Genomic DNA, 20,307 nt, shown 5'->3' with positions numbered 1-20,307 from the left:
ACTGGTAGCATGCCGCGACAGCGTGGACGTGAACCGTATGTGCAGTTGACGGACTTTGAGCGAGGGCATATAGTGGGCATGCGGGAGGCCGGGTGGACGTACCGCCGAATTGCTCAACACGTGGGGCGTGAGGTCTCCACAGTACATCGATGTTGTCGCCAGTGGTCGGCGGAAGGCGCACGTGCCCGTTGACCTGGGACCGGACCGCAGCGACACACGGATGCACACCAAGAGCGTAGGATCCTACGCAGTGCCGTAGGGGACCGCACCGCCACTTCCCAGCAAATTAGGGACACTGTTGCTCCTGGGGTATCGGCGAGGACCATTTGCAACCGTCTCCATGAAGCTGGGCTACGGTCCCGCACACCGTTAGGCCGTCTTCCGCTCACACCCCAACATCGTGCAGCCTGCCTCCAATGGTGTTGCGACAGGCGTGAATGGAGGGACGAATGGAGACGTTTCGTCTTCAGCGATGAGAGTCGCTTCTGCCTTGGTGCCAATGATGGTCGTATGCGTGTTTGGCGCCGTGCAGGTGAGCGCCACAATCAGGACTGCATACGACCGAGGCACACAGGGCCAACACCCGGCATCATGCTGTGGGGAGCGATCTCCTACACTGGCCGTACACCTCTGGTGATCGTCGAGGGGACACTGAATAGTGCACGGTAGATCCAAACCGCCATCGAACCCATCGTTCTACCATTGCTAAACCGTCAAGGGAACTTGCTGTTCCAACAGGACAATGCATGTCCGCATGTATCCCGTGCCACCCAACGTGCACTAGAAGGTGTAAGTCAACTTCCCTGGCCAGCAAGATCTCCGGATCTGTCCCCCATTGAGCATGTTTGGGACTGGATGAAGCGTCGTCTCACGCGGTCTGCACGTCCAGCACGAACGCTGGTCCAACTGAGGCGCCAGGTTGAAATGGCATGGGAAGCTGTTCCACAGGACTACATCCAGCATCTCTACGATCGTCTCAATGGGAGAATAGCAGCCTGCATTGCTGCGAAAGGTGGATATACACTGTACTAGTGCCAACATTGTGCATGCTCTGTTGCCTGTGTCTATGTGCCTGTGGTTCTGTCATTGTGATCATGTGATGTATCTGACCCCAGGAATGTGTCAATAAAGTTTCCCCTTCCTGGGACAATGAATTCACGGTGTTCTTATTTCAATTTCCGGGAGTATATATTCGACGGCAGAAGTTAGCTGTGGCGGCACCTACCAATATTTTTCAGAACTTCTGCTTACTTTGCACTCGATTCTAAGCCAAAGGTGGTTTTTTGGATTACAAAAGCCAGAAAAAAAAGGAAGTCTTAGATTCGAGTAAGTACTGTAATTAAATTTTCATGCGAATGAATCTCTTCCACTTCTTTATCACCAAATCCCAAAATCCGCTGGCACTGCATAACTTCTTTGTTTCTTCAAATTCGAAGGTATGCTTTTCGTTGATGCTGTGTTCCGCCACCTTGGACTTGTCAACCTGTCCAAGACGCACGTCTCTTATATGTTCTGTACAGTATTGTGTAATGCAACGTTGTGTCTGCCCTATGTAACATTCTCATCCAATTCTACAATTCTATAAACACCTCGTGTCATTAGTCCTAGTGGGTCTGTGGTCAATCCAAGAATATCTTCAATTTTCTTTGCTGTGTGAAAGACGGTCTTCACTTGGTGTTTCTTAAGGATTCTTGTGATCTTTGCCGTTGGTGGTCCCGCATATGGCGGGAATGCACAATCTCTGGTGTTGTCCTCATCTGATCTCTCTCCACCTCTCTTCTTATTATTCCTCAAAGCTTTTCCTGTTAGTTTCTCACTGTAGTCGTTTCGTCTGAAGATTTCCTTTAGATGTTGTAATTCACTCGGTAAGCTGCTCTTGTCGCAAATGTCTTCTGTTCTAATTTGTGTGTCTCTTCCTTCCTGAGCTTAATGTGTGCTTCGATATACCGATTTCCAGGTGTGTTTAGCTACACCTATTTCCACATGTTCCTTGCTCAGTGAGCAACATAGTTACTTTACACGCCGCCATTTTACAATTTGAAGGCTCTGGCTTGATTTAAGTTTTCCACAATTTACCTAAATTGCTCAGATGTTTCCGTCAAAAGGGCACAGACAGTTTCCTTCCCCATCCTTGACAGAATCCGAGCTTGAGGTTCAATCTGTAATGACCTTGAAGTTGACGGGACGTTAAGCCCAATCTTTCTTCCTTCTGATTCAGAGGCTACTAGTGGTGGTGCATTGCAACTAGCACCAGTGAAGCGTGAATGTCAACAAAGTAATATTCATAATATGTAATACCTTATCAGATATTGAGAACCGAACAAAAAATTCTGAGGTGCTGCTTTTCAGTGCACCCTCATATGAAGGTCTGAATGAATATTTATGCACCTTTTTCGGGCATAGACAATTGTGTCATCTGCAAAAAGCATAAAGTTGCTGCTAAACAATGGAAACTCCAGGTTGGAAGTTCAACAACATTAGGGAAAGAATAGATTGCTACTCGCAGTAAAGATGAACTATTGAGTTGCAGACAGGCACAATGAGAAGGCTGTCACACCTCATAGATGCCGTGTTTCTTGAGTTCCGCAAGGCGTTCGATACAGTCCCCCCAGTCGTTTAATGAACAAAGTAAGAGCATATCGACTGTCAGACCAATTGTGTGATTGGATTGAAGAGTTCCTACATAACAGAACGCAGCATGTCATTCTCAATGGAGAGAAGTCTTCCGAAGTAAGAGTGATTTCAGGTGTGCCGCAGGGGAGTGTCGTAGGACCGTTGCTATTCACAATATACATAAATGACCTTGTGGATGACATCGGAAGTTCACTGAGGCTTTTTGCGGATGATGCTGTGGTATATCGAGAGGTTGTAACAATGGAAAATTGTACTGAAATGCAGGAGGATCTGCAGCGAATTGACACATGGTGCAGGGAATGGCAATTGAATCTCAATGTAGACAAGTGTAATGTGCTGCGAATACATAGAAAGATAGATCCCTTGTCATTTAGCTACAAGATAGCAGGTAATCAACTGGAAGCAGATAATTCTGTGAATTATCTGGGAGTAGGTATTAAGAGTGATTTAAAATGAAATGATCATATAAAGTTGATCGTCGGTAAAGCAGATGCCAGACTGAGATTCATTGGAAGAATCCTAAGGAAATGCAATCCAAAAACAAAGGAAGTAGGTTACAGTACGCTTTTTCGCCCATTGCTTGAATACTGCTCAGCAGTTTGGGATCCGTACCAGATAGGGCTGATAGAAGAGATAGAGAAGATCCGACTGAGAGCAGCGCGCTTCGTTACAGGATCATTTAGTAATAATTATGGAGATGATAGATAAACTCCAGTGGAAGACTCTGGAAGAGAGACGCTCAGTAGCTCGGTACGGGCTTTTCTTAAAGTTTCGAGAACGAACCTTCACCAAAGAGTCGAGCAGTATATTGCTCCCTCCTATGTATATCTCGCGAAGAGACCATGAAGATAAAACCAGAGAGATTAGAGCCCCCACAGAGGCATACCGACAGTCCTTCTTTCCACGAACAGTACGAGACTGGAATAGAAGGGAAAACCGATAGAGGTAGTCAGGGTACCCTCCGCCACACACCGTCAGGTAGCTTGCGGAGTATGGATGTAGATGTAGATGTAGATAGCTTCCGGCCAAAGCCCCCTTCAGTTTTCAATTATTTATTGCACAAGAACCAAACATTGTACAGATATAATACCTATGTCATTTCGAAGAGAAACCCTGAAAGTATTTTTTCTTGTGTACCGCCACAGTGTAGTTTTGTAATTTGCCAATAGTCGTCACTAGTCGCAAACATGGTGAGTTCAGGTGCGGAGCGAGCTTTCTGTGTGTTGGAGTTAGACAAAAACAAGTGTGCTACAGCTGTTCAGTGAATGTTTAGAACCAAGTACAGTAAGAAGCCACCAACAAGGAAGGCCATTTACCACTGGCACAACAAATTTGTTACGACTGGTTGTTTGTGCTCGGCAAAGAGAAGTGGAGGTCCCAATGTGAGTGAAGTGAATGTTGAGCACGTACGAGAGACATCCGTAAGGAGTCCAAAGAAATCTGTGCCTCTTGCATCCCGTGAACTCGAAATGGTTCCAGTGACAATGTGGAAAGTCCTGTGACAGAAGCTGTCTATGAAACTATTCAAATTGGAGCTAGTGCAGAAGCTCGATGTTGACAAAGATGAGCGTTTTGAGTTTTGTTCGCAGTTGCAACTATTGAATCAGGATGGCGATGGTAGTGTTGATCGATTAATTTGTATCGACGAAGCCACTTTTCACACTAATGGGACAGTGAACAGGCATAACTGTCGAACTGGGGTACAAACCATCCACACAAATGCATCGAATTTGAGCGTGATCCTCCCCCCAAGGTGGATGTTTTTTTGTGCTTTGTCGCGCCGAAAACTGTATGGGCCATTCTTCTTCACCGAGGGCACCGTCATTAGATATTCCTACTTGGACACAGTGGCCCAATGGCTGATGCGACTCTCAGTTCATCTTTCCGCAGGACAGGGCTCCACCCCATTTTCATTGTGAATTTCATGGATGCCCGAACGCGGAGCTGCCGCATCGATGAATCGGCCGTGCTACAGAAGGGGGCAGCTGTTTCATGAAATGGCCTCCCCGATCACCAGATCTCACTCCGTGTGCCCTTTTTCTGTGGGACCACATAAAGACCTGGTGTATGTACAGCCTCTACCTCATGATGTGGCGCAGCTCCAGGAGAGAAAACAGGAAGCGACTGCCACAGTTGACGATGCCGTGCTGGGATGGGTATGGCAAGTGCTGGGATGGGTATACACAAGAATTTGATTACCGTATTGACGTCTGCCGGGTCACTCTAGGTTCACATATCGAATGTTTGTAAAAAAAAAACTTCCAGAGTTTCTCTTCAAAATGCAATATGTATTACATTTGTACAGTGTTCAGTTCTTGTGCAATAAATAATTGAAAGTGTACCCGGTCACAAGCAAGCACATCTCGTGCACACATGACCTCTACCACCACCAGCTCCGACTGTCGCATCAATAGCAATCTGCTAATGCCATTCATGTAGCAGTTGCCTTCCAGTCGGAGATGCTGGTGGTAGTGGTCATGTTTGTGTGAGGGGTGCTTTCTTGTGTGTCGTCTTTGCAGAAGAAGGCTTTGGCCCAAAACTATAATGTGTAGCAATCTTTTCATTGTGTTCGACTCCAACTAAACAGGTAATCTTTGTGGCGAGTATCAGTCTACCCTTTTCCTAATATTGTCTTCCAGAGGGATTCAACGTAATTTGCAGGGATACACTCAGTTACCTCTTCTTCTGTCGGCAATTCTACATCTTAAGAAAACTTGGTAGGTCCTCATTACCAAGAAATTCTCAATCCAGTCACAAACTTTGCTTGATATTCGTGGTTTGTTGCTTTGAATTTTGTGATGGATCACATACAGAGGACTGTGTTGGGTGAGCTTTGTGTGCCCCTAGGTCTGCTCTTGTTCAGCTTTCCTGAATGCCTCCCTGTCCTTTTTGAGTACTCTGTTACCATGCAAAGGCCATTCCATTCTACTTGTTTCATTCATTTTCACTGTACCAATCTCTTTCCTTATTTTGCTTTTACAACACCTCAAATACAAAAATTGTTTTGCATGAATTCTCTCTCTCTCTCTCTCTCTGTCTGTCTGTCTGTCTGTCTGTGTGTGTGTATGTGTGTGTGTGTGTGTGTGTGTGTGTGTGTGTGTGATATGACACACTTCTCTGACAAAACAATTGTAGTGTCACTTCTTAATGACATGGGAGACATTGTCATTCCCTAGTACTGGATGAAGCTGCTGAATCATGGCCTTGCATTCATTATTTTATTGTCTACTTTTCAAACATCCCATCCATCTGCTATCAGTGTAACAGCTGTTTTACCAATAATATTCTACTTCTTACTTCCTTCACACAGCTTCCACTTTCTGTCATCAAACTTCCTAGGTACTTATGATTTTTTTTACAGAGTCTCTCCTTCAAATTATGTTTTGGTGTAGTATCCATGTTTTCTTAGTCACATCACTTTGGTTTTCCCTATATTTTCCTCATTCTACATGCTTTTCTCAATTTTACAATCCTCTCTGTCATCCAGAATGAAATTTTCACTCTGCATCAGTCTATGTACTGATATGAAATTTCTTGACAGAGTAAATATTTGCATCAGACTGGGACTCAAACCCAGGACCTCTCTCTTTTGTGTGCAAGTACTCTAATTTGCAAGTTTGGAGGATAGGAGATGAGGTACTGGTGGAAGTAAAGCTATGAAGACAGATCGTGAGTCGTGCTCGGGTACCTCAGTTGGTAGAGCACTTATCCACAGAAGGCAAAGGTCCTGGGTTTGAGTTCTGATCATGCGCACAGTTTTAGTCTGCCAGGAAGCTTCTCTTTGCTCGATCATCTTTGTACTTAATCATATTTATTCCTCCTCCTCCTCTTCCTCCTCCTCTTATACTCCTTGCTTTTTGTTGAAACAATTGTCTTGCATTGGCTATTAGTCATTTCTATTCTGTTTTCACGTTTTATTTATAAATATGCAGGAACTTATTTCTCTTGAGAAGTTTGTCAAGGCTGTCGCAACAAAATTATCCTTAATTTTTTCTGTTAGTTTCTCAGCATAAATTTTGAAAACCTTCAGTGACAGCAACAACCACCTTCTCCAATACCTATTCCAATACCTACCTCATCGGCAGTCATTACTACCTGCTTCTGTAACTGAGATCACTATCGCACACCTGTGTGGTGGCAGTAATCTTGGAGGTAAGCTGGTTTGAATCATAGCGATGGATGAATTTTTCGCTGCCATTATTTTGCTGGCAATGGAGCAGTGGTGGTGGTTACTCTCTACTCAGCATTATTGTCATCAGTGTCCTGCATTAAATTCCAAACTTCTTGATAGTGAAGTTGTTGATAGTAACCTTTTAGATGGCACTGTTAAGCTCGGCATGTAGAGCGATGGGTTTAATAATGTGGTCAATTCTTTGGCTTTGAACACTGAAACATTTGATAGTCTTGTTCAGTTTTTGGGTACCACAGCCTTTTAAGAGGGTATGAAAACTATTTGTGCGAATTGTCAGATTCAATGGAGAATGTGTTGTCCGATAATCTCCTGTCCACGGGTCCACTATACAGCCTACCTAAACTGAAGTAAAATGTTCTAACTCTCTATGAATCGTGCAGAGGAATCAGGAACCATGAGATAAATAAAAGTCTACTGTCGCTTAACTGAGCAGTGTATTCTGACAACAGTTCACATGCACGAGTAATAGTTTTAAAACTCATTAAAGATGGCCTTTGGTTCTCAGTACTTGACACAGTTCAGAGCCAATTTCTACTCTTTGTTGATAATGTAGGTAATTGCTCACTGTAGAACTGAAGAATAATCCCAGACACTTGCCACACAGTTTTTTTATAATATAACAGGCTCCACCCGAAACGGAACATCAAACATGAAATATGGATTTGCCAGTATATCATTAATCCAATTAGGTTCACTGTTACACACTTTCACAATATATACACGACATCCCATTCATTCAAAAAACCAATGTCAGTCATCATTAACACCATCCGAGGCTTAGGCAGACTGTCACAGACAGAATGGTGCTACATTCTGTAGCAGAGCATATTTTCCCTATGACTGACAGTCAAGTAACACACTCACTCCAAAACTGCTTCTAGCATTGGCAGCACTGCCCAACTCGCATCCTTTTTAACTACAAAATTGTTGATATCGTTCGTTGAAGGCCTATAATGATACCAATTTTTCTCAAAGTAAAACCATGCTCTGTTTACATCACATAAAATTTTGAGCCCAATAACTTTAAAATTTAACCTTCAGAAATTTTCAAATGGAGTATACTGAGGCTTGGCAGAGTTTCCTTATTACTTATATCAAATATAGTGCTGTCATATGTCAAATACGGTGCTGTCATTTTTGCTTTGCATCTTCTATAGTAAAGTAAGTTAATCTAATGCATTTTCACATTTTTTGGCACAAAAATTGGTTATTATTTAATAATTCAAAAGTAAAAGAGGTAGCTCTACCCAATGTTTTTATAACCAACTTAACCTAATTCCAAAAGTATAACTTTATAAGTTTAAAATTATGTACTTTAAAAAATTTGAAAAAACTTGATTTTTTAATTAACTGATGATTGAATCACGTTGAAGTTCAAAACCTTTGACAACAGTTTCGTTTTTACATAATATGATCAAGTTTTGTAACAATATTCAAACATTTAATTTCACAGAAGTTTAATATACAATCTCGTTGTTCGCTCTGTCCACGGCATTGCCGTCTTGCCCTGGGCTGAGCAATGAAGAAAAATCAGTACCTCACGTGCCCCACTAGACAAACCGATAAGTGATTGCTTCCCTACAGTTGGTCTCCTCGGTGCTATTCAAGAGGAGTAGGCTGTGTGTCAGCACCTGCTTTCACACTCTACCTTATCATCATCATCATCATCATCATCATCATCATACAACACAAACATACCACACTTCACACGCACCATTACACTCACCTACGAGGGGGGACCCAAAAGTAACTGGAATCGTAATGCTGCACATCATGCAGTAGTTGTAGCAGGTTGCGCCACCAGAAGGTTGTAGAAAGAGCTCTGCTGAGTCATTCTACCACACAGTGTCACCCACCACTGGGAAGTGCGGTTTATTTGGCAGTTCTTTGAGTGTGTGTACAGTACAGACTTAACATGAGGAAATGACTAGTTCTTACGAACAACGTGCGGCAGTGAAGTTTTGTTTCTTGCTCGGCAAGAACGCAGCAGAAACTGTTGCGATGATTCAGAGCCTACAAAGAGCGTGCTCTTAGTAAAACACAAGTGTACGAATGGTTTTCTGGGCTTAAAAAGGGAGAAATGGTGGTTGAAGATCAGCCCCGTTCCGGTCGACCTTCAGTTGCTCGAAGCGAAGACATCAACAAAATCCGTGATCTCATCAGTGAAGATCGGCACAGGAAAATTGACCGACTCAAGAACTTGTCCGGGTTGCCCTGGAGCTCAATTCAGCGCATCTTGACCATCGATTTGGGGATGTGAAGAGTGGCTGCAAAATTCGTGCCGAAGCTTCTTACCGGAGATCAAAGGGATCGTCACGTTCAAGCCTGTCTCGAAATGAAGGATGCATTCAAAGATGAGCCACAGTTTTTCGACAAAATCATTACAGGTGATGAGTGATGGTGCTATGGATACGATCCAGAAATTAAACAACAGTCATCCCAATGGAAGTCACCTGGCTCATCTCGACCAAAAAAGGCTCGACAAGTGAAATTGCATGTGAGAACGATGTTAATCTGTTTTTTTTTTTTTTTTTTTTTTTTTTTTTTTTTTTTTTTTTTTTTTTTCCCCCTCCCCAAAAAAAAAAAAAAACCAGACAGTATACCAGCAATTCTATTTGGAGGTTATGAAACGGCTTCGCAGAAGTTTGTTGCGAAAATGTCCGGCTTTGTGGGATTCTGGCGTGTGGTTCCTGCATCACGACAACGCTCCCGCGCACTCGGCTCTCAGCGTTCGCCAGTTTTTGGAGTCAACGAAGACGTACGTGCCCTATTCGCTGGATTTAGCACCCTCGGACTTCGTCCTATTCCCGAGGATGAAAAGAGACTTGAGAGGGAAGTGTTTTATGGATATGGAAGACTTAAAACGCAGTGTCATGAAAGTGCTAGCAGGTATCAAAGAGGACAAATTTAAAAGGTGCTTCGAACACTGGAATGAACGTTTGGACAAGTGTACTTCGAAGGAGATTAAGGTTCTTATTGAAAACAATTAAGTATATTCTTTCTAGAAAGAAATTCCAGTTATTTTTGAGTCCCCCCTTGTACACTCAACAAATACACAATTCTCACACACTCACAAAGAAAGAGGCCATTGTGCGCAGCGGAAGAAAAGCCTTCCTGACCAGGCTACTCAGCCTAAACCTACGAGTCACTCAACCAACCGTGCCACTTTACTTTACTGGCACTTTCTGTCTCGTGTAGAGTTACAGTATTGCAATATACTGCTATAAATTGCAGAAATCTTTTTCTCTTCTCACAGTTTTAAGTTGACGTTAACATTTTTACGTATTCAGGAAAGGAGAGAAGCTGCGAGACGTGGATCTGCTCATCACCGACGGCGGGGGCAGCGGCGGCATCGGGGAAGTGGAACTGGGCGAGGTGGTGCTGAGCCCCGACGCGGAGCGCATCCTGGGGGAGGCGGCGGCGGGTGTGGGTGCGGGGGCGGGTGACCTGGCGGCCCACGGGCTGGCCGTGCTCAAGGCCTGCCACGCCCTCACCGAGCGGCTCACACGCCTCGCCGCCGAGCAGGGCCGTGTCGGCACGAGTGCCTCCAAGAAGGGGGCCGGCAGTGTCGTGGCCGCCCACGACATCGTGGAGGTGTGTATCTGGGTCGGGACACAGAGTGGAGCGCAAATGTTGTGCCGCACTCTGTGATGGCAGTTAGATGCTAGAGTAAAAAAAATAGGGCCGTGTCTGAAGTTTGACTTCTGCTATAAATTAACTCCTTTGTTTACTGTAAATAGTGTGTATAGCATACATACAGTAATATAATTGGCCATATTCATTCAGTGTTCAATGAGGCACACACACACACACACACACACACACACACACACACACACACACACACACACACACACACACCTCTTTTATGAAAAGAAGAAAATGCACAACAGTTGCTAAATTAATATTCTTATACAGGATACATCGTGTTGTAAAAAATAAAATTACTTAACCATGTGAGATAATCGTAAACCCATTGTTGCCATGGATCAAAAGTTGTGTGTCAAAAGAGGTTGGTGGTGGGGGGGGGGGGGGGGGGGGTTACAAAGCTATCCTCCAAGCCACTCAGCCAGGAAGGCTACCTGACTCTCCTTACTTCCACTACCCCCCTTCGTACCACCATCTGCTCAGGCACCTCCTTTAAATAATCAGTTTTGCTGCTATTGCAGGAGTGCATATTTGGGTGTCCGAGTGTGTGAGAATGTTTTTACTTCTACTAGAAAAAGAGCAAGAGCAAGAGCTCAAAAGCTAGTGTAAATACTGCTTTCTGTAATACATTTCTGTGCATCATGCACCAATCCGCTGTGCACGAGTGGTTGCCTTTCACTATATGTATTTAACTTCCTCCCACATACATTTCAGCTTACAAAAGAGATTGCAGCAGGAATGCTGCCAGTCACAGTGTAAGAAAATGTATTTACTAGAATTTGCTAATGGCCAATTAATTTTGACATAGGATGAAGATGATATATCACCCCTTAATTAACAAATGAATATTAAAAATGGGGGCCCTCAGGTCAACACAAAGAAAATACACTTTAATAATGTAATAAAGGAGGAGGAAAGGTCTACGCACATCAAAAAGATTACATTGACAGAAAGTCTGAAATGGTCAGAGGAAAAATCCATGTCTATAGAAGAATAGATGCCACATTTAAAAAAAATTAAAGAGCCCTTAGAGATATGTGACGCTCATGACCGGACTAGAGTAGGTGGCGGTGAGAGGATGTATGGGACAGGTATTCATCTTGGTCTATTACAGGGATTTGAACAAGGAAGCAAGGGGTTGGGAGCAGGGCTGGAATGAGAAGGACGACAATATTATATAGGTTTGTGTGGCAGGAAAATACCGCTATGTGAGGGATGGGGAGGATGGTGGATAGCACATGCCCATCCTGGTATTTCTGTTGTTAGACGTGGTAATTGTGGCATTTCTCAACTGTTCCATGCGATTTAATCTGTCAGTTTGCCGGTGTTTAGTACACAGCTTCTGCTGGCAGGTGGCTCGTCGTATCTCTCCGCGGGTGGACGACGTGGTGCGTGCCGTTTACCCGCCGATCGACGCACGCCTGCTGGAGGCGCGCGCGGCGGCACTCGCCCTTGTGGTAACGCACCTGGCGCTGCTGGTGACAGCGGGTGGCAGTGCGGGGGTGCCGGGGCGGCGCAAGAGGAAGGCGGCGGCCGGGGGCGGAGTAACTACGGGCGGGACGGCAACGCCCAGCTGGCTGGCGCAGGCGTTGGCCGACATCGACCTGCACCTCCTGGTGAGTAGTGGGGAGAGGTGTAGGCCTGTACTGGGGGCAGCTGCGGGAGCGCAGTGGCTGCCACAGTATAACTGGACATATGTTTAGTATGCTAGCAGTGGGGAACAGTCAGTGCTTCTCTGTGCGATAGCAATGGAAACACTATCAGCGACAGTGCTACCAAAGCAGAGTTACTAAACACGGCATTCCAAAATGCCTTCACTACAGAAGACAAAGTAAATGTTCCAGAATTCGAATCAAGAACAGCTGCCCCTCGTCCATAGTTCACAGTATATCTTGTGAGTAAAGGGAAAGCTGTGTTCCGCACCAGCTATGCTTTCTAAAACCACACCGATTGATGCACATTAAGTCTCAAAAAAGTTTATTATATTAAAACTGAGAATATGTTCAAAGATTCTGCAGAAAATCGAAGTAGGGATACTGGTCTGTAATTTTGCAGGTCTGTTCTTTTACTCTTCTTATATACAGGAGTCACCTGCCCTTCTTTCCAGTCACTTGAGACTTTGTGCTGGGTGAGAGATTCATGATAAATATGAACTAAATAAGGGGCCAGTGCCATAGAACACTCTTTGTAAAATTGAGTTGGCATTCCATCAAAATCAGGTGACTCATTTGCCTGACTTCTGTATTTTAGTTCCATTTACCCAACATCTGCATTTTAGTTCTGAATAACTGGTATTTTTTGGTATTTGTTTGGTCTGGGGTATACAGGTTGTCTTTTTTTAGTTTTTTCACTAATAATTTGGTAAAAACATTTTATCAATTTGTCATCTCAGGAATGGTAAAGTTTTAAACGCCAGTAATGTTTGTGTTGTGGTCTTCAGTCCAGAAATCGAAATGAGCACATGGCATTATTTGCCAGGAGTCCCCCATTCGGGGAAGTTCAGCCGTCAAGAGCAAGTACTTACTGCATTTGACACCACATTGGGCGACTTGCGCGTCAGAGATGGGGATGAAATGATGAGGACAACACAACACTTTGCTTAACTGTCACAGTACTTGCGGTGAGTCCTGGTGCAGTTTGGAATTCCTGTGTGATGGTCTGGATCGATGTCTGCCTATTACACATTACTACCCTCTTCAACAGTTAGCTGTCTGTCAGTCAACAGACGAGGTTGGCCTGTACGCTTTTGAGCTGTATGTGTCCCTTCATGTTTCCACTTCACTATCACATCGTAAATGGTGGACCTAGGGATGTTTGTGAGTTTGGAAATCTCACATACAGATGTATGACACAAGTAACACCCAGTCACCTGACCTAAGCGGGCAAAATCTCCTGCCCCAGCTGGGAATCGAACCCAAGCCCCTTAGGATGGCATTCTGCTGCACTGACCACTGAGCTAAGGGGGGCCAGACTTCAATTCAGAGACTGGTTTGATGCATCTCTCCAAGCTACTCTATCCTGTGTAAGCTTCCTCATTTCCAAGTAGCTACTGCAACCTACATCCTTCTGAATCTGCTTAGTGTATCATCTCTTGGTCTCCCTCTACCATTTTTACCCTCCATGCTGCCCTCCAGTACTAAATTGGTGATCCCTTGATGTCTCAGAATATGCCCTACTAACCTATCCCTTCTTCTAGTCAAGTTGTGCCACAAACTGCTCTTCTCCTGAGTCCTATTCAATACCTCCCCATTAGTTATGTGATCTACCCATCTAATCTTCAGCATTCTTCTGTAGCACGACATTTCGAAAGCTTCTATTCTCTTCTTGTCCAAACTATTTATTGTCCATGTTTCACTTCCATACATGGCTACACTCCATACAAATACTTTCAGAAATGATTTCCTGACACCTAAACCTGTACTCGATGTTAACAAATTTCTCTTCTTCAGAAAGGCTTTCCTTGCCATTGCCAGTCTACATTTTATATCCTCTCTACTTCAACCATCATCAGTTATTTTGCTCCCCAAATAGCAAAACTCCTTTACTACTTCAAGTGTCTCATTTCCTAGTCTAATTCCCTCAGCATTACCCAATTTAATTCAACTACATTCCATTATCCACATTTTGCTTTTGTTGATGTTAATCTTATATCCTCCTTTCAAGACACTGTCCATTCCGTCCAATTACTTTTCCAGATCCTTTGGTGTCTGACAGAGTTACAATGTCATCAGCAAACCTCAAAGTTTTTATTTTTCTCCATAGATTTTAATTCTTACTCCAAATTTTTCTTTTGTTTCCTTTACTGCTTGCACGGTGTACAGTTTGAATAACATCGGGGATAGGCTGCAACCCTGTCTCACTCCCTTTCCTACCACTGCTTCCCTTTCATTCCCCTCGACACCTATAACTGCCATCTGGTTCCTGTACAAAATTGTGAATAGCCTTTTGCACCCTGTATTTGACCACTGCCACCTTTAGAATTTTGAAAGAGAGTATTCCAATCAACATTGCCAAAAGCTTTCTCCAAGTCTATAAATGCTAGAAACATGGGTTTGCCTTTCCTTACTCTGTCTTCTAAGATAAATTGTAGTATTACCTCACGCATTCCAACATTGCTACAGAATCCAAACTTATCTTCCCCGCGGTCGGCTTCAACTAGTTTTTCCATTTGTCTACACTATCTGATCAAAATTATCTGGACACCTGGCTGAAAATGACTTACAAGTTTGTGGCGCCCTCCATCGGAAATGCTGGAATTCATAATGATGTTGGCCCATCCTTAGCCTTGATGACAGCTTCAGTCGGGTGCTGGAAGGTTTCTTGGGGAATAGCAGCCCATTCTTCGCAGAGTGCTGCACTGAGGAGAGGTATTCATGTCAGTCAGTGAGGTCTCGCACAAAGTCGGCATTCCAAAACATTCCAAAGGTATTCTATAGGATTCAGGTCAGGACTCTGTGCAGGCCAGTCCATTACAGGGATGCTATTGTCCTGTAACCACTTAGCCATAGGCCGTGCATTATGAACAGGTGCTCAATCACATTGAAAGATGCAATCTCCATCCCCGAATGGCTCTTCAATAGTGGGAAGCAAGACGATGCTTAAAACATCAATGTAGGCCTGTGCTTTGATATTGCCACAAAACAACAAGGGGTGCAAGCCCCTCCATCGAAAGTATGATCACACCATTACACGACCGCCTCGGAGTTTTACTGTTGGCACTACACATGCTGGCAGATGACGTTCACCAGGCATTTGCCATACCCACACCCTGCCATCGGATCGCCATATTGTGTACCGTGATTTGTCATTTCACACAACATTTTTCCACCGTTCAATTGTCCAATGTTTATGCTTCTTACACCAAACGAGGCATCGTTTGGCATTTACTGGCGTGGTGTGTGGCTTGTGAGCACCCGCTCGACCATGAAATCCAAGTTTTCTCACCTCCCGCTTAACTGTCATAGTACTTTCAGTGGATCCTGATGCAGTTTGCAAATTTCTGTGTGATGATCTGGATAGATGTCTGCCTATTACACATTACAACCCTCTTCAACTGTCGGCGGTCTCTGTCAGTCATCAGACCAGATTGGTCTGTACGCTTTTGTGCTGTATGTGTACCTTCACATTTCCACTTCACTATCACATCAGAAATGTTGGACCTAGGGATGTTTAGGAGTTTAGAAATCTCACATACAGATGTATGACACAAGTGACACCCAGTCACCTGACCACGTTCGAAGTCCATGAGTTCCACGGAGTGCCCCATTCTGCTCTCTCACGATGTCTAATGACTATTGAGGTCGCTTATATGGAGTACCTGGCAGTAGGTGGCAGCACAATGTACCTAATATGAAAACGTATGTTTTGGAGGGTGTCTGGATACTTTTGATCACATAGTGTACTATGGAGAGTAGGAAAGTAGTTTTTGTCTTTATTTGAACATAAGTTTACTTTACACTTCTCACTGTGGTATAGCATTTGCAGTTTGGGCATTTGCACATTGTTTTGTTGTCATTCCACACTGTTCAATCATTAAAGGCATCTGACCTTACATCCTTTGCAAGTAATGATGATTCCTTATATGTAAGCCTGTTGGTCTCTATTGATCTGTGTTAGCTGGTCTACCTCATTTTTTTGCTCTTGGGCCAATCTGGCAGAATGTTTGAGTCAGTTCAGTTCTTCAGGTTCATTAGCAATGCTGCTGCTCTTTCCTCAGTAAGTATCCTTCTGTTGAGAATCCATGAACTTATTGCAATTACCATTTCTCTGGTATCTGCCAATGTTGCTATCTAATAAATAGGACATGGTACCATTCTGCAGTCTCTCTTCTTTTAGTCAAACTTTTCCCTTCAGATTTTTTACAGCTTACTGACAAAAGTAGACAGGAATCAGATAATGCTGTTGTCTCTATTCTAAACAGAGGAAATGTCCAGTTTGTCAATGGTATTAATGTATTACTCAGAATACCCAAGTATCTTTCTTCAACTCTTGTTAATGTTGAAATTTATAGTTTCGTCTTCCATTACTTTGGTTCATTCCTTCATACAGAATCTTTATCTTGAACAGGTATACAACTAGATCAATAGAGGTATAATTTCTGTCAAAATGGATCTTGTAGAATTCTGGTCTCTTGGAATTCTGCATACAAGGCAAATAACAATGTTTCCAAATGATCTAATATTTAGTATATTATCTAATCTGCTGTAAAGATTAGCTTCATCTGCAGTTTTTCCTTTAATTTGTCAGTAAAAATTAAAAAACTGATATGATTTAGAGAACTCTAGCATTGATTGGGGCAGTGTGGTGTTCCCTTTTAATCTAAAATAGTCATTTTACAATTGAAGCACTTTGCATTTTCCAAATTGTTCAATTTTTCTGTATATTTGGTCGTGTTTCAGAAGCTTGTACTACCAGGATGTCAACAAGAAGTTCATCATCCTCCAAATAATTATTTGAATTACATATTCTCATCATAATAGTGTCAGGCTTGCTTTGACTTTCTGCAGATTTCTGCAGATTTCAGATCATTTACAGTTATAAAAAGATCATCATCCAGATTGACAAAATCCAACCCATCTTCACTGTCAGACAGATATTCTAGGGCTGTAAGTTCTTCATAAGACATCACTTTACATTGACCATTTTCAAAATACGAGAATGGCTCCATTACAGCTCTTTAACTACCACGAGAAACTAGAAGGAAGCATTGCGCTTGTGCACATTCGCAAACAGAATTGATTCCTGTAGTAATTGTACATTAGTAGCAGAAATATGAGCTGAACTGCACACTCTCCAAGGGCTATAAAAGTGCTAAATATTTTTCTTACTTTTACGTGTTCTTACTTGCTGTGATTAACAGTTACCATCAGAAGAAAGCATTGTATATCAGACCGACATTGTTACACATAACAACACATCTGGCTACATTGTGGGCTCTGTAGCACTTTTTAGTGGCAGATTCTTTTCAGTTACCCTCATAAAGCAACACTGCCCATCTGCAAGGCAGTTTCCAGTGTTCAACTTCAAGGACAGCAAGGAAACAAAAGTTTCAACTTTGCTTTCCACATCTGCAAAGCAGTGCAGTTACGTGTTAAGTTTCGCATGATATATAGAACATAATTCAATAATCGCCAGTATTTTGACTACTGCATACCCTGTCATTTTCAACACTGTGCAAGGAAATTTAAAGCAAGCCGTGATATGCAGATCACATGTGGAAAAGATTGTGTGCGCCCACACACACACACACACACACACACACACACACACACACACACACACACACACACACACAGAGTAGGTGTTAGTACCTCCACACAACAAGAGATGACCAGAGTCAGAAGTTATCAGTTGAAAATATAAATAACCAATGAGTGAGGTTACATTAACTCTGTCCCTCTGTTGGTTGTCCAAGGAAGGAGCAGGATTGCTTGCAGAATTTAACCAAAAACCTCCATCTCTGTATGCGAGGTCACCTACTAATTTAATCCACCAAAGTCTACAGCCTATTTGCGATACACAGGTAGCATTTCTGACAGGATTGGTCATATGCTATAGAAGTATGATGTAAATGTGTTTTTCAGTCATCATCAAAGATTACAAACCTGGAAGACACAAATTTGTACAGTTCACCTGATCTCCAGCATTCATCAGTAAGTCAGCAGGAATGTTATCTGTTTCAGTCATTTTGTTGTTCTTTGAATTGTAAAATTTTGATCTAGTAATTGGTGGAACTACGAATTCATTTTTCACCTCTTCCATAGTGTTTATGTAGTCTGAACCATCTCTTAACATATTCTCCTTCATTTAACCAAACAGTGGAAACTTTAGGTAGGAATATCAACAACGTAGGAAAAGACATTGCTGTTTACTGCAAAGAAGCCACATCAAGTCGCAGACAGGCACAATTAAGACACTCACTTATAGCTTTCAGCGCACACGCACGCATGTGCCCCCCCCCCCCCCCCACATACACACACACACACACACACACACACACACACACACACACGACTGCCAACTCCAGCATGAGAAGCATCCTCATGAACATTTTTGAGAAGTGCCTCACATTCATTCTTCCAAGAACTGAAGACACATTTGGAGAGTTCCTTCATAATCGCCAACCTGTACGGATGGTAATGAAGAGCAGCGTGAGGAATTCAGCTCAGTGAGTGATAGGAAAGTCCGGGGGCAGATGCATGTATGCACGTCTGCATGCAGAACACTGTGAGGATTGCAAGATTGGAGCTCGCTGCCTCAGTGTTCCCACATGATCCAACAAGACGAGGGACCGCAGTTCTTCGTCTTGCCATACTCGAATGTAGTAACCCGTGTAATAATTGATTTCCAGTTTGGGACATGGGCTGACAGGGTTACATTGAGGTGATTTCGAAAGGTGCACTTCATTGCGATCACAGATTGTCCATTCGAAAAATAGACCTCAGTGGCAAATGCACACTTCTTACTGTTCCAGTGTGTGATGGTGACTGACCTGCAAGAGGACAACCCTGTCATCTGTCAAATGAGACTGCTCCCGCCCTGCTACAACTGCCTGAATGGTGCCTGTGTCAAACAAGGAAGTTATGTAGCCACACCTGGCCAATGGGGGCACCACCTATCTGATAGATTTTCAAAATTATAAAACAAACCATTAGATTCATACCTGTATTATTAAAAAAAATCAAAACTTCTGATTCTGGAAAGTAATGCACCTACCGTTGTTCAGGTGTCGTATGAAGTGGCCTCGAGTGTTTGTGATCACCATTAATTATCTGCATTAACTGTTTGATTGGATCATGTTGCTCTGTCTTAAGGCAGCAACTCCATTCTCGAAGATGCCAAGTCCATCCCAGCTGAAAAGCTCGTACAGTAGTCACTACAAAATAAATTCACGTGCTACTTCTTTATCGCATATGTATTTCACCTACTTTATTACATTTCATGTTAGATTTTACGACAGCAAAGCTTTAATGAAGCTCACAGTACATATTTGCCTCTGTTGTTTAGCTCGGCCTGTCTCCTACGAGTCTCCCTATATGAATGACGTCACGACCATTGTTGTGCATGTCGAGGTTCTGTAGTTTGTAGTGCATCTCCGAGGTGGGGTGGCATTTTTGTGATGAGCAGCTGTCTCTGGGTGCAGGAATCCAGATGCCCATCAGCCCTGCCTGGTGGATATGCTGCATCCATTTTCACTCTCTTGGCATGCACAAAAGAAACAAAATTTCTTGCACAGTATGTGGCCCAATAGAAACACCTTAATTACTAAAATAACAAAATGCTTGTTCACAGTCACAACTTTCCTTTGTTGGTTAGAGAGATGGAGGGAATAACACATCACTTCACCCAAAGTGTTATCAAATGTAGGCCTTCACAATCAGTATTGTCAGTTAAAACTTCTAGGCCAATAGGCCATGGTCGAAGTATAAAACTCTCACCTGACGTTTTGTCTCTGACTGCAGGAGACATCCTCGGAGATACAGCAGCGAACTGTTCGCCGCTGTAACTCCGAGGATCTCTCCCGCAGTCGGAGACGAAATGTCAGGGGAGAGTTTTATACTTTGACCACGGTCTATTAGCCCAGAAGCGAACTGTTCGCTACTGTACCTCCGAGGATGTCTCCCGCAGTTGGAGAGGAAACGTCAGGAGAGAGTTTTATACTGTTTTGATATCAGAAAGTCATGTTGCCATGCATCCTGTATATTGTGCATATATTTTTCATTGTAAGCTATTAAGGCAAATACTGCACTGAACAGGAATTGATTTCCCTTAAGCTCCCAAATGTGTGATGAGCAGCAATCCAGATGCCCATCAGCCCTGCCTTGCAGATATGC

The 20,307-nt window shown here is 43.3% G+C and overlaps 1 protein-coding gene across 3 annotated transcripts in view; it reads left to right on the top strand.

Moving 5' to 3' along the window:
- Positions 1–20,307, top strand: part of LOC126295077 (transmembrane protein 98-like) — a 56,123-nt gene that overhangs the window by 25,684 nt on the left and 10,132 nt on the right. For all 3 annotated transcript variants that reach the window (XM_049987323.1, XM_049987325.1, XM_049987324.1), the window contains 2 exons: positions 10,117–10,420; positions 11,827–12,090. In XM_049987323.1, coding sequence (XP_049843280.1) covers positions 10,117–10,420; positions 11,827–12,090 — 568 coding nt within the window. The remainder of the gene's footprint in view (positions 1–10,116; positions 10,421–11,826; positions 12,091–20,307) is intronic.

The sequence above is a fragment of the Schistocerca gregaria genome, chromosome 11 (assembly GCF_023897955.1).
Source record: "Schistocerca gregaria isolate iqSchGreg1 chromosome 11, iqSchGreg1.2, whole genome shotgun sequence".
Taxonomy (NCBI): domain Eukaryota; kingdom Metazoa; phylum Arthropoda; class Insecta; order Orthoptera; family Acrididae; genus Schistocerca; species Schistocerca gregaria.
The sequence above is the reverse complement of the archived record's forward strand: the minus strand, read 5'-3'. Positions and strand labels throughout refer to the sequence as shown.